This window comes from Strongylocentrotus purpuratus, unplaced genomic scaffold, assembly GCF_000002235.5.
Source record: "Strongylocentrotus purpuratus isolate Spur 01 unplaced genomic scaffold, Spur_5.0 spur5_scaffold_16, whole genome shotgun sequence".
In the NCBI taxonomy this organism is placed as follows: domain Eukaryota; kingdom Metazoa; phylum Echinodermata; class Echinoidea; order Camarodonta; family Strongylocentrotidae; genus Strongylocentrotus; species Strongylocentrotus purpuratus.
This window is the reverse complement of record NW_022145601.1, coordinates 14337000-14352207: the sequence shown is the minus strand read 5'-3', so window position 1 is coordinate 14352207 and position 15208 is coordinate 14337000. Positions and strand designations below refer to the sequence as shown.

General features: G+C 39.0%; 1 protein-coding gene across 1 annotated transcript; it reads left to right on the top strand.

Moving 5' to 3' along the window:
• Nucleotides 1–1075: 1075 nt before the first annotated feature.
• On the top strand, nucleotides 1076–13870 carry LOC763219 (nuclear envelope pore membrane protein POM 121C). Its single transcript, XM_030986858.1, has 8 exons — nucleotides 1076–1756; nucleotides 2765–3013; nucleotides 4194–4355; nucleotides 4945–5122; nucleotides 7217–7534; nucleotides 8245–8368; nucleotides 9777–11486; nucleotides 13542–13870. The coding sequence occupies exons 1-8, from the start codon at nucleotides 1173–1175 to the stop codon at nucleotides 13697–13699; spliced, it is 3483 nt and encodes a 1160-aa protein (XP_030842718.1). The 5' UTR covers nucleotides 1076–1172; the 3' UTR covers nucleotides 13700–13870.
• The last annotated feature ends 1338 nt before the right edge of the window (nucleotides 13871–15208 follow it).

The window sequence follows — 15208 nt, the reverse complement described above, 5'->3', positions numbered from 1 at the left end:
TACATTGATCAACAAATTTGACATTCTCCACCCAGGTATAAAGGGGCACCTGGCTAGGGGTAATGGTAATCGCAGGGCCCTCAGGAAGAACAGTAGGCCTATATACTGATGAGGCTACCCTCACTAAAAAATAAAAAAAATCACATGACAATTGGTCATGATGAAATTATTAAAGCTAGTAAATTGTGATGATAATGTTAAGTTTTAAATAAAAGATTTTTTAATTTTTTGCTAGATCGCTTCGATCGTTCGCTCGCAAAATCAAAAATAAGAATGAATCTTGGAAAGGCGGGCAGTGTCTGAAAATTCTTGAATTCGCGATCGTGCAGCATGCATTTCGATGACGAAGTAGTACTCTCGATCGCTTGTACAGTTTGTAAATAGATTTCGGGGAGGGGGGGGGGGGGGAGGCACAATTTCATTGCTTGCCCCGGGCATTGAAATATCAGTATACGCAACTGAAGATGATGATGATGATGATGATGATGATGATGATGATGATGATGATGATGATGATGATGACGATGATGACAATGGTGCACGTTGGCATATCATATATCTACAACAGTACTACAGTATGTAAATAATGAATAAATAATTATTCTATATTCGCACCTCGGCCAGAACTTTCACTGATGGTGTGCCCGGCCTCGATGAAAAAAAAAAAAGATAATAAGGGGTTTATTTGCCCCTTTCCCTGAGATCTACATAAATTTCTTCTCAAAACATAATGAATTATTAAGATTGATGCAGAAAATGTCAAACATTTACTTTTACAGGAGGGCCTACACCCTACAAGCTCTGCTATATTTTAGTCGGCCCTCCTTCCCTTTCAATTTGATGTTTATTTTTTTTAATGTATTTATTGTATTGTATTGTTCAAATTGATCTATATGTATATTAATATGACAATATGTTAAAATGTACCATCATTGTAAATATGAACAATTGAGAGAGGAAAAATAAATGAATTGAATTGAATTGAATTGAATTGAAAAAAATGTTTGAACCCATTATTGTTAGCACTTTTAATTTTCTTTCCTTTTTCTCATGTTTGATATATGTACAGAACCTTTTATTCAACGTTGGTGCACTTCCGTCTGCAGCGGAAAAATGATGAAATTTGAACTTCGAAATATAAGACGAGGAAGAAACGTTCATTTATTGCAAAGATGCGTGTGATCATTGGAATAGCAGCTTCATTATTAGTAATTTTATGTCTTTCTCTATTTGTTTTGCCTTTTACTTTGACTGTATTCCTTATTTTAACGATCGGTTCATTCATTGCTTTTCACTTGTCACAAAATCCGGCTGGTGTCTCGCGAGCTCTGGCCCACGTGCAGTCTTTGTCCGCGGCTGCCCCGAAGTTCTGGCCGCCTAGACCGGAAGAGGAGGCCACAACTCGTCGGACAACAGCCAAACCATCTTCGCCAACTTATCAACCAAAGCTTACAGACAGCATCAAAGAGAGAGGAAAAGAAAACATCAATAATTTTGTGAGATCAACTCTGAAGCCAAGAAGGTTTGGGAATGTTGTAGAGTCGAGTGAATTTCATGGAAAAAGTCCACAACAAAGCCAAAGTTGGGTTCCTCTGAAAAATTCCACTGCTGCAAATTTTTCAACATGGAGTCCACGACCAGCCACTGACAAGTCTGAAGGATTCAATTTTTCTACTGGATACAATTTTGATAATAAACTCTCATTCTCGAGACTCCCATTGTCACCTATCTACCCCCCTAACAAATCAATAGACAGGTAATTATACTTTAATAATAATTAGTAGAATGCCAAAGCCATGTTTAAATCATTCTTTATCTCTGCGAGTCTGCCCGCCTACTGGCCTCTGGACTGGTTTAACTTTCATCATGACTTCATGTTCATGTCCTCTCTCGTGGCCTTTCTCTCTTTAAAGCTTATCTGCCGTAGTTTACAGGAGGGATTAGACCGCTCTGCAAGGTCACTGGACAGGTGGTTATCTCATCAACTCGGCTCTCAGTTAACATATAGACAAAGAGGATCATGGGGGACCAATGGTCACCGATTAGGCATTGTTTGTTATATAGAGGGCGCAAGTAGCTACCAGTAGTGCAGTGGGCATTTAAGTAATTTTCTTACTTTTACCCTTCAGATTTATGTTTTGTTTTTTACTTTGTTTGCTTGTTTTTTATTTTTTTAAAGTTTTTTTTTGCTTGTTAACATTTCTGGTTTAAATCAATCAGAAAGACTCTTTAAGTAAAGGTCTAGATGTACCTTTGGCTTATCAGATTCTGCAATGTTGTCTACCGGTAGATTGAATTTAATAATAACTGTCGGGTATGGATTTAAAACTTGTGTCATGAGTCACAAGTTGATTTATTTGTATGAAATGTATATTGTGGTAATGATCTATCAACTCCTGTACGATAATCCAAGTACGATAATACGCCAATGGCGGTCTGTACTTAACTGGAAGAAGAAGAAGAAGGTCTCATAGTCATGTGAGCAATTGTGATTGGGATGTACATGTATTTGATGATGATGTGTGTCTCTAGTACATGTTGCAGAGGTGCACGTATCTATGCGAACATCATCAGCAATATTCAGGGGGAAAAACTTGCCTGTTTAAGTTATGACAATACTGCAAGATCAAGTATACTTTATTTATTCTTACAATTCCATCAATTTGAAATTTTGAACTCTAGATTATCACCTTTTTTACATGTACACTGAGACACATGTAGATGATTACTCATTGGTTGACTCTATATTTTCTTTCTTCTCCAGTCCCGAATTGGATTTGAGCTCGACGATGCTACGCTTCAACTCGGGCCAGGATTCTTTGCTTCATCCTAGCATGCACTACCCAACCCACCAACCTGACCTGGTGGCCTCCCCCGGTCTGCTTCCTTCGGTCAGCTGGCTGAAAGATGGAGGACTGTCCAGTCCTAGACACAGGAGAGGTCTACCCAGGGTACAGAGTCCAGTCATGGTCAAGATCGCCAGTCTATTCCCAGACCGTCCGGCCAGTCCTCTGTAAGTACTAGTAGTACATTAGGTTTATTTAGGTACATGTACATTAGGTTTATTGAGGTACATGTACATGATTGCGAAGATTACGTACATGTATGTACGTTTGCTCATGTGCAAATTAGTTTACTTCAGAACATAACCAACCCTGAAGAAGTGACCGAGGATTACAGGATCTACCTCTCCTTGTATCATGGGATGATAATGATGATGATCATGTAAGACATAATGAGTCAATGACACGTTCACACTTGATGTGGCAAAACGGTTTCCCATGTACATTAGCCCCATAAATAACTGAACTTGAAATGAAATGTACAATGGTGAATATTTGGGCAAGACATTTACTTTGGGTCAATGTTTAACAAAGCATTGGTCCAGTTTTGCCCCATAGCAACAGAAATGGACTCTTTCTTGATATTTTTTCCAAGAATCTTTGGAGACAAAATAAAACTTTGAGAGATACCTTTTGTTAGATTATTGATCTGGACAAGCCTGACTAGTCCAACTTGTATTATAAATAAGACTGCTCTGTTCACAAGCGAAATAGTCTTCACTAATTTCAGGTTCCCTATCTTATGTTTCAATTTTCAATGAGAAATGTTCTTCAAGGAGGGGGGGGGGGGGGGGTACGGTATTTATACCAAGTTAGACAACAGTGCTTGCCTGAAGACAGCTCGATGAAATCTTAATACATTACAACTTCACTTTTAATGAAGAATGAGAGATTAGGAAAGATCAATTTTCAACTAGACTGCACTAATGTGCTTTGGCAAGACACTGATCTACATTTGCCACTCTCCACCCAGGTGTTAAATGGGTACCCGGTAGGATGTGAAAGCTAATGTGGTTAGATTAGCAAGTGTGCGCATGTAAAAATGACGCCTGGCTGGAATGCTCCCCAGGGAGTGGAGAATGTGCATACATTGTGTGTGGGTAAGCCTGAATCCAATGACCAGGGTAATAATATACTTATCTGTAAAGCGCTTTGTGAGGGCCTCCGGTCCTGAAAAGCGCTATATAAGAACGAGCTATTATTATTATTATTAGACCCAAAAGTTCTGATTTTTTTTCAAGCCTACATCAAGAGTCAAGACAGTGGGTTTTCATCTAAATTCATCCATAGATGTTTGAATTGTCAGTTTTTTTAAATTAATGAATCATATATTTTTTTCTTCTCTGGCAGGTTTAGAAAACTAGCATCAGAGAATGATAAGCAGAAAGCTAGCAGTGCAGATAAGGTCATTATGGCTATCAAACTGAGGCAGAAGAGGACAGCGCAGGACGCTAATACTGAGTCCGGTAGTCCAATAGCGCCCTCTGATGTCAGAAGTGAATCAAAGAGGAGGTAATTTACACAGTGTGTTCAGTCTACAAAGACAATGTTGATTCATTGATGTGTATTTATGTGCACACTAAGTACAATTTATATTCAATGTAATGAAAAACGAATAAAGATCTTTTCTACTTGTCCATTAAGATTCATTGGCAGAATTCTAAATAAAATAAAAAAAGAATTATTAAAAAAAACGCTAAAATCATGTAAAATTTGTAATGAGGGCCAGGCACAAAATAGAACATCAAAAAGTGTAGGCTATCAGGAAGTAAATAATTTTCTATCTGTATACCGGTATGTATTGCAAAAATAAGAGCAACTACACTGTAGATATTTGCACTTTAGAAGTAAGTGCTCTGAACCTGTGGCAAATTTTTCAGTAGCCACAAGAGTCTTTGCATCCTTTAATTTCATTTACAATCCTACTCTCTATTTACATGCAGATAGATGTTGGAAGATTTAACAAACTGTGAAATTGAGCGATTATTCTATTTTTAAATGTACCGGTAGATATTTTAAAGCTTGGGGTACAATTGTTGTGAAATTACAATTTCTCAACAAAGTTAATCTGCATGTCTTTTTTACTTTCCTGCACTCGTAGAAAATTGGAAAGCACCTATGGAAAAGACGTTGCAAGAAGTGATATCGATATGGATTTAGATCCTATGCCTAGGCGTAAACATACGGACAGAGTCTTCTGGCCTTCAAGATACGGAATCACATCACCCACACCTAGAAACCCAATTGTCAGCTCCTTCAGTTCATCTAGGAAATCCCAGGTAAGGTGTATTAAAGGTGATAATGGAAGTCATGTTATCTCCTATTAAAGGCATCGTTTAAAGGTAATACAAAGTTTTGATATGGGGTGATGAATTTGGTTCAAATGAACATATTGGAAGCATATGCGATCCTACGATATTCAGTGATCATTTTCATGGTTGAAATCGAGTGATGAAAGTGTAAATAATAAACTTTCATATTGTATAGCTCCCTCTCAAGGTCAATATATTAATTTAACTATAAAACAATGTTTCTTGACTAAAATCGACCAATTTGCTATTTCTGTTTGGAAGTTATTTATCACAACTACATATTCTGAGATTTTAAGGGTCACAGCTACCATTGTATGGCCGTAGGCGCTATTTGAAATTTATCCAAATTTACCGGGAGCACCGGTAAATTTTTATATTCAATTTTTCTCGAAAACAGAAGTGTTTTAGGGGCTAACTTTTTAATTGCTTATTGTCCATCCAAAGCGGCATTATATATCAAAATTGTAAAGAATCACTATTCAGCCAATTTTCACAATTTCCCAAAACTTTGTATTACTTTTAACAATGTTAAATATAAGATGTATGGCCCTGTGATATGGTGTAATTTTGAAGCCCTAAAAAAATTGTATTTCAAAAATGGTCTTGAAGTGCCTCAAAAAAGTAAAAATCTTTGAGTGACCGGTTTTACCACACCGTAAATCTCTGTGTATAAGGCTCACTTTTTTTTCAACAGAAAAAATTAAAAGTCGGGAGTGCGTCTTATAGACAGATATAGGTTACTTTGAGTCCTCAAAATGCTACTTTGTAGTGGTTTTTGACCATCTCTGTGTCTCAACATGAATAGCATAGAATAAAGAATAGTATCTACTATTTGAAGTTCACCTACGCTCCTAATTTGAAGGGAAGAGAGTTTTTTTGTATTAATTGTTTTATTACTGTATTTGCCGGCGTAAAGGCCGCAGTATTTTTGGAAGAGAAAATATCAAAAATCAGGGTGTGGCCTTTGCGACGCAAGAGTAAAAAATCACAAGTCAAAACCATGAAAAAACAGCATAAATTTGTACATATGGGACTGCAATAACTATACCACTATGGTACAGGACATTTCCACACATCTTATCGACAATATTATCTTGCATTGCAAGTCGAAACCATGAAAAAACAGCATAAATTTGTACATACATGTATAGGACTGCAATAACTATACCACTATGGTACAGGACATTTCCACACATCTTATCGATAATATTATCTTGCATTGCAAGTCGAAACCATGAAAAAACAGCATAAATTTGTACATACATGTACAGGACTGCAATAACTATACCACTATGGTACAGGACATTTCCACACATCTTACTGACAATTTTATCTTGCATTGTTGGCATGAAGACGATAATAAACTTCAAAAAACAACATCTGCCGATAGATCTTGATCTTGATCTAATGCCAATGCATCGCTAAAAAGTAAAAGAAGGGACCGTTACGGAGCTGCCGCGAACGCAATTGCGCATCCAGCCTTAGTCGCACCATGCACCAAGTCTATTTTCTGATCTTTGTATCCATTTCATGCAATTTCGCATTACACCTTACATCATGGTAGGGGTATATATCGGTTACCAAATCTGCCTGCGATCATTTTTTAGGTAAACTTCCTGTAATTTATAAGAATATTGATGAATTTGGTACCAGTTTGTAGAAGAAAAAAAAGTGTTCTACAAGAAAATTACGATTATTTTAAAAATAAAATTTGTTTCTTCCCTCTTTGAAATGTCAAATTTGGGGGTGCGGCCTATGCGTCGCTGCGGCCTTATCGCCGGCAAAGACGGTACTTGGAAGTAAAACAAAAAAATATATGTACTTACAAATAGGGGATAGTTATAAGTCTTGTGGTACACTTTTTATTCAGGATGAACACCCTGGTGATATATCCCTACAGTTTACAGCATCAGTTTTGTTATAGTTTTTCAGGAGAGGAACAATTGTTGGCACACATTAAAAAAAAAGGAGCCCTTTTCATGTGCACATAGTAGTCAGAGACATTCTTGCCGTATCAAAGCTACTTGCTCAATTCTATTCCTCCAACTCTTTATGATATAGAGTACATTAAAGAGAAGAATGGATACATCATCAATAGAGGTAGAAGAGGAGGAGGGTGTATCACCCATCAAGAAGAAGGCCCATCCTCAGGCATCCCAGCAATCTCCTGGTCTCCAGAGCCCCTCCAAGAGGACAAGCGCCAATCAACCAAGAACCCCAGGATTTTCATCGATTAGATCTGGCGGTAGAGCCCTCTACCTGGAGAAGAACACTGGACTACCAGCAGCAGGGTCACCCTGTAAGGAAGCAGGAACAACGCCTCAGAAATCGAGTCTGAAGGGGAAACTGTTCACTCCCAAGAGGACTTCATTTGCTCCGGTAAGTTCTTGGATGTTGTTCACATTTGTATCTCCTTGACCAAATCTCCTGGCATGCTGGCATCCGATTGACCAATGTCGTTTGGTCAATTCCAAGTTCGTGGTCACTTTTACCTTGGAATTGTTTCCTCCATTTGATAGACAGAGGATGATATCGTTGCCGTAACCATGGAGACATAAACTGACTATCGGCAAATGAAACGTGTACCTCGTCTAGTTTACGAAGTATTAGCCATGTCGTCATAGTGATAGAATGTATACAACAACTGGACGTTGTCTTGAGTCATAGACAAATTCTAACTGGCTACCATCAACTAAATAGTTTACTCCTAAATTTCTCTGATGATTCTTAAACATGTTCCGACCAATCGATAAATCTGAAATTTGATTCATTACATTCTCATTGGGGTTATAAAACTTTGTTTCTGAAAATGTTAAATTTTGAGGAGAATAAAAACACTTTGATGATGTTTTCTGTAATAATTGCATATTTCACCTTGGCTGTAAAGTATGCTTGCGGCATTATTTTTGCAGATTGGCATTATATGGATATATCGGGCCATCAAAGTGGTCCTTTGCTGTTTTTAAAGAATTTCCCAGACAAGAATTTGCAAAACATGTGTGCACTTGACAGAGTTGCCAAGACAGTTGGGATAAGCATGCATGAGAGTACCCTGTCAGATATTGTGTTTGTGTTGTTATCTTTGACAGAGAGTAGACACACCAGGTGACTACACTGCTGCTGATAACAAGGAAGACAGAGCTCAGGCAAGGCAGAGAGGAAGTTACCTCAAAGAGATGCTCATGCAGGAGACAGAGGAAGGCACCTCAAAAGGTAAATGCCAGACTTCGACAGAGAAGTAGTTTCTTAAAGAGAAAGTTGAGTTCTGGGAAGAGGTGAAAAATAATTTGTGAGCGTTATCATTCTTATTATGCAAGTGTGAAAGAACATCAGATAAGACATGTTCCCTGAAAAGCATGGCTCTTCAAATGCCTTCATATTCGAAATATATCATGTAACATCGTAAAACTCCGGGGTAGGATTTTTACGCCACCTGTTCGTGTAGTCCCATACATCTTTCTGTGTACAGTGTTTGTAACTTTACCAAGACTTGGCCAAAATTTCTTATCATTTTGATGATTCCAGAACCTTGCAATACACACAAATTCTTATATGCTAGATGATCAACCTTTTCTGGTCTATTCCACATCGTTTCTTTCACAATGCAATCGCATGACCAGAACTCAATTTCCTCTTTAATATTACTTGCCCAAAAGGTTACACCTCAGGAAGAAAGATTAGCCAAAATCATTGTAATTGTCAGGTTTCAGTTATCTGTTTTATTTTTGTAATTTCGATACGGAAACACAAAGGTGCTAATCTTTCAGGTGTCATCAATTTCATGAAATGGGTCATTGTTGCAAAATTAATATTTCAAAAGGTTACACCTCAGAAAGAAAGACTAGCCAAAATCATTGTAACGGTCAGGTTTCAGTTATTTGTTTTATTTTTGTAATTTTGATACGGAAACACAAAGGTGCTAATCTTTCAGGTGTCATCAATTTCATAAAATGGGTCATTGTTGCAAAATCTATATTTAATCATTTCGGGTTCTTAGGGAGGATGATAGTTTGGGGAAATTACTTGAAAAGTAATAATAATAATAATAATAATAATATGTCTTGTTTACCCAGGGTAGCCTCATCGGTATTCATACTGTTCTCCCTGTCATGTTAACCAGGACGATTAGATATTAATTGCTCTATCCTCTGAAGCCTCAATTACTTTTGCCCAATTTCTAAAAACAAATACGAACTGTGAATAATCTGCATCGTATACCAAGTTTTGTGAATGTTACCTACATTTTTACTCCTGGCAAGAATTGTTGGTATTGTCGTTCATGCTCTGAAAGTCAAAGAATAATATCACAAACACTTTGTACATTTCTTATTTGTTTGTCGAATTGAAATGCCTTTATTAGTACTGTTTAATAAGAGCTTTGCATTTCTTCAAATTTAAGCATACAGGACAAAAAGTTATGGGGAGCCATGTCTCCTTTTTTTGTCCTTCTTCTTCAAGAGAATGACTGCAATATTGCTGGTATACCCTGTGACAGTTTTTATAATATAAAGAGTAAATTCAATGATTAGATTGTGAATTATTGCTCTATGAAGCCCAGATTCCGCATTTTTTCAAAGTTAAGTTTTTACAAATCTTATTTTGGTTTCCTTCTGTTTCTCAGATGGTGATTCTACTGTCTCAGCTCCAAAGACAAATGCCTTGTTTACAGGAGCAGCAGTAACAACGACAACAGCCTCTAACCCTCTGACGACATTCTCTATAGGATCCCTTCCCAAGTCTACGGCTTCCACTACAAGTGTAGCACCTTCGGTTCTGTCTTCAACGGCCACTACGTCTTCTGGAGGAACCCCTGCTCTTGGTATTCCCTCGACATCCGTACAGAAGACAAGTGACAACCCTCTTTTGTCAAGTAGTGACAAGCAGAAGCTTACAGCTACAAGCTCAGAGAAGACTGTCAAGTTTGGAAATCCTGCTGCAGCACAACTGAACTTGTCATCCAGTGCTTCAGCAGCAGCATCGGTAGGAACTACTCCACAGAAGTCTGGAGAGACCGCTCTAGGTTTCAAGTTGCCAAGTGCACCTTCTATCGGGAATGGTCTGTTAAAGATTCAAGCGACTCTGCCATCGTTTACGTTAGGTGCCAATCCCTTGGGTACGAGTCTTAGTAGTGCTTTAGGAGGCACTCAAGTGGATGCTAAAGTGCAGTCACTTAGTACTAATAACAATGCGGTCACCACATCGAGAGCTGGAGCTGGGGGTCTTGTGAAGACAACTCATCCTGGAACCCTCTCTGCCCCTATCAGTGGGGGGTTTACAGCTAGTGGTGCTGCTGCTCCCATTTTTGGAGGATTTTCAACAACAGCAGCTCCTGCTACATCCACTCTGACCACGACCTCATCAATAAAAACACAATTTGCACCCGCCTTTGGTGGTCCAGGTGCAGCCTCCGGAGTTCAGAGCAGTGCTGGAACAACCCCAGGAAAACCAAGCTCTCAGGCACAAGCAGGTGGATTCCAGTTTGGACAAACTTTGGGAGGCTCTACCTCAATCCCCGCTGGAGGACTCTCATTTGGGAATACCAAAACGTCTTCTGTTCCAGGTGGGTTAGCAACTCCATTTCAAGCTACTGCACAGACATCTGCCCCAGCTTCAACAGTAAATAAACAAATGTCTTCTACGCCTGCTCCTAACACCACTGCACCTAGTGCTAAACAAGGTGGAGGACCACAATTCCCACCCATCTTTGGCCAGCAAGCTGCTACTAAACCTGCAGGAGCAAATGGACCAGGGCAAGGAGGTCCTTCCTTTGGATCCAATACCAGCCAGCCAGCAGCAGGAGGGTTCACATTTGGACAGTCAGTATCTTCTGCGACCACTGCAGCAGCTCCTCCCGCTTTTAACTTTGGTGGCAGCACTCCTACACCGACATCATCTACAAGTAGCTTGTTTAGTTCTGCACCGGCCACACCCTTTGGTGCGAGCAAACCAGCCAGTGCTGTCGGATCAAATCTATTTGGTTCAACACCTGCACAAAACCAGACACCCCTTGGTGGTGCTCCCACAAACACCAGCACCATGTTTGGTGGTGCCAAAGCCACCCCACAAAAGCCAGCCTTCGGTGCCACTAACAACACAAGTATGTTTGGAGCTGGAAGCACTCCTGGTGCCACGTCTGCACCGAAACCAGCCTTTGGAAATCCCACTGCAACGCTTACTCCCTTTGGAAGCAGTCAGAGTCAACTACCACCACCAGCTGCAGCATCACCATTCCAGTTTGGAAGTTCTCAACCTAAAGCCCCTACACAGCCTGCTGCTACAGGAGGGTTCAACTTTGGAGGGCAAGCAACACCTCAGAAACCTGTTGGTTTTGGTGAGTTGAGCATGAAGTACTTCTAACTGATAATTTTGATGAAAACAAATTAAGTGTTTCCTTTTTGTTGGTTTATTTTGTTTTCTACCCTTTTAGTATGGCTTTCATGAAAAATTATATTTGTTCAGAAAAATATTGCTGAGTTACAGCCTGCCTTTATTAATAATGTGTCTAGTTTGTGTACAGACTTTGACTTTACAACATGGCTCACATGATTAGAAGATATTTCAATAAATTCTCTTGGACATGATTTTCTTTTTTAGAGCAAAATTTAAGGAAACTATGGACTTAAAGGGCCACTCTAACTGAACTAACATAGCCTTTCAAAACATGAATACACCTCTACTTATTAATATTCCAGCCTCTGATTTTTCAGAAAATCTCTAAATTGTCCAAAAAATGATAATAACCACCCGTATTTCACAGATCTCACGCTTGCTTGGCTACGCCCCTCGTAAAAAGGTATTACGGTCACATGGCTTGATGACACATTTGACCTCATTGCGGGAATGTCCGATTTTTCCAACAACAAAGGATCTTACAATCTCATTGTAATTCATACAAATTTGCCAGAAACGTACTGGGATTATCAAGTGCATATTATTTTTTGTAAAAATGTCTTTTTTCCCAATTGATATCATAGTTTGCTTTTTTTAAAGACATTTTAATGCCTAAATCACGCTCCTTTTCACCGAGAAGTCTCCTGCAGTGACATCGTATGCGATAATTGCGCAATACAGCTCCGAAACTGGATTTTTAATTTTTTTTTTTTTTTTTTTTTTTTCCTGAGCATTTTGAGTCGTCATTTTTAAAGCTAGATTCCATAATTATTGATGATTTCTAAGAAAAATCATTGTCATGTTCGGAATCTCCGTCAAAAATTATTCTACATGTCTATTTTTCTTTTTGGGGTTTTGGTTAGAGTGGCCCTTTAAAGACAGTCAGTAGTCAGCTCTCATGGGGAATTTGACACCGTTAGGGTGTTTACCCAATAACAGGTGTTGTCAATCACCAGGGATAGCCTTGAGTTTTATGACCATTAAACCTTATGTAATGCTTGCTATGCCCTCACCGAGTATTCTCCGAGAGATAAAGGGGGAATTCTTGACTGGCCAACGGGATTGCTGTGTGCAGATTTGTACTCTAATCAATGGTATTTCCACCAAGTAAGAGGACACTTTTTTTTCTTTTTTTTTTTTGGTCTCGAAATTTGAAAATTTGACATTTTGCTCCGTTGGGGGGGGGGGGTAAGGTCACCTTTCTTAGGTCAGCCATGGAGGTAATTTTTTTTTTTTTTTTTTTTTTTTTTTTTTTTTATAATTAAAAAAAAATTAAAAAAAAAAAAAATCCAAAGGGGGGGTTTTAGGTTTTTTTTAGGGGGGTTTACACACATAAAAATACCAAAGGGAGGGTTTAACCCCCCAAACACCCCCCCCCCCCCCCCCCCTGCGTACGCGCCTGTCTAGGAGTGTCTTGGGTGAGGGAAAAGTGAGATGATATGACTTAAGCAAAAGAGGAATTGCAAGGAATTACATTACATGATCGAGGCCTGTTGGTCATAAAACTGAAGGCTAATCCTGGTGATTAGTGGGTGCCCACTCCTATGCGTCTTTAAAGCTAAAGACCAGTATTGGAAACGCCCCCCTCTCAAAAAATGAAATGGAAGCTCTAATTACCAATCATGTGAAAGAATATGTTGACTAATACGTGATCATACCAATTTTGCTGAGAAACTGCCTACTAATTGATATATTTGGTACATTATTGTATCTATTTGGACCTGATAGATATAACGCACGTGTCGCGTAGTCCCATATACATCTTTCTGTGTACAGTGCTTGTAACTTTACCAAGACTGGGCCAAATTTCTTATTGTGTTGATGATTCCAGAACCTTGCAGTACACACCAATACTTATATATTACACCTGCAGATGATCAACCTTTTCTGATTCCACAACGTTTCTTTCACAATGCAATCGCATGACCATTACTGGTCTTTAATAGCATAATGCCACTTCTTAAATATTCAAATCCACATCTCGTACCTTTTACAGGTGCCTCAGCACCAGCCCCAGCCTCAAACAATGGCTTCCAGTTTGGCCAGACACAGCCGTCGAGTGGAGCTGCGACACAGTCTAACTTCTTCGGGGGATCTACAGGTAAGAAATCTAGAGCTTTCATCCTTGTGGAGGTGTTGTGGTCCAGTGGATAAGTCTCTGGACTGCGAACCACAAGGTACAGGATTGGAATCCCTCCAAAACATTAATGTCCTTTGGCAAGACGTTTATCTACATTTGCCACACTTCACCCAGGTGAAGTAAAGGGGTACCTCGTAAGATTATTCCTTGAAATGTGCTGTGCGCTGATAGTGGTTGCCAGAGTTAAAGCTAGGGTAATCATTTCCAGAGCTCTTTGAAAGAGCCACGCCTGATAAAAACCTGATTTAAATCGGTTTCCCGATTTTTATGCCTCCGCCACCGAAGGTGGTGCCGGAGGCATCATGTTTTCGGGTTGTCCGTCCGTACGTCCGTCCCGTTTGACCGTTATCACAATATCTCAAGAACCATTTAAGATTTAAACTTAAGACTCGGGAATAGTATTTATCACCATAGGAATACGATCTGATTAGATTTTGGAGTACGTAGGTCAAAGGTCACAGGTCACAGAGGTCAACTTATGAAATTCCTTGTATTGAGTTTGTTAGCGCGATATCTCAAGAACCATTTGAGATTTAAACTTCAAACTTAAGGATAGTATGTATCACCATAGGAAGACGATCTGATTAGATTTTGGAGCACGTATGTCAAAGGTCAAGGGTCACAGAGGTCAACTTATGAAATTCCATACATTGAGATTGTTATCATGATATCTCAAGAACCACTGGAGATTTAAACTTCAAACTTAGTGATAGTGTGTATCACTATAGGAAAACAATCTGATTACATTTTGGAGCACGTAGGTCAAAGGTCAAGGGTCATAGAGGTCAACTTATGAAATTCCATACATTGAGATTGTTATCATGATATCTCAAGAACCACTGGATATGTAAAAACTTCAAACTTAAGGATAGTATGTATCACCATAGGAAGACGATCTGATTAGATTTTGGAGCATGTAGGTCAAAGGTCAAGGGTCACAGAGGTAAACATATGAAATTCCATACATTGAGATTGTTATCATGATATCTCAAGAACCACTGGAGATTTAAACTCCAAACTTGTTTAAATTGCTCTATGGCGGAGGCATCATTTTCGACTGCGCGCAGTCAAAATATTGTGATAATTTGAATAAACACCAATTTCAGGCCGAAATGGTAAGGGCCGGGGTGGTTCAGCATTTTGGAGGAAAATATTATATTTTTTGAATAGGCTAGTTTCCCCACAATGAATGTACATAAATGCCATTAGATGGATCCTGACCCCCATATCCCTTTGAAAGGGGCGTAGGGGCAAATATTGTAAAAATTTGAATTATCACAACTTTCGCGCCGAAATTGTAAGGGCCGGGGTGGTTCAGCATTTTGAAGGAAAAAATTATATTTTTTGATTAGGCTAGTTACCCCACAATGAATGTACATACATGCCATTAGATGAATCCTGACCCCCATATCCCTTTGAAAGGGGCGTAGGGGCAAATATTGTGATAATTCGAATAAACACCAATTTCAGGCCGAAATGGTAAGGGCCGGGGTGGTTCAGGATTTTGGAGGAAAATATATATT

What these genes read in the sequence shown, in the direction of transcription:
- LOC763219 (XM_030986858.1), top strand. Translation starts at nt 1,173, where the DNA reads ATGCGTGTGATCATTGGAATAGCAGCTTCATTATTAGTAATTTTATGT. An exon ending in AGAGGAAGGCACCTCAAAAG is followed by an intron (nt 8,369 to 9,776) that starts GTAAATGCCAGA and finishes TCTGTTTCTCAG; the next exon opens with ATGGTGATTCTACTGTCTCA. An exon ending in TCAGAAACCTGTTGGTTTTG is followed by an intron (nt 11,487 to 13,541) that starts GTGAGTTGAGCA and finishes TACCTTTTACAG; the next exon opens with GTGCCTCAGCACCAGCCCCA.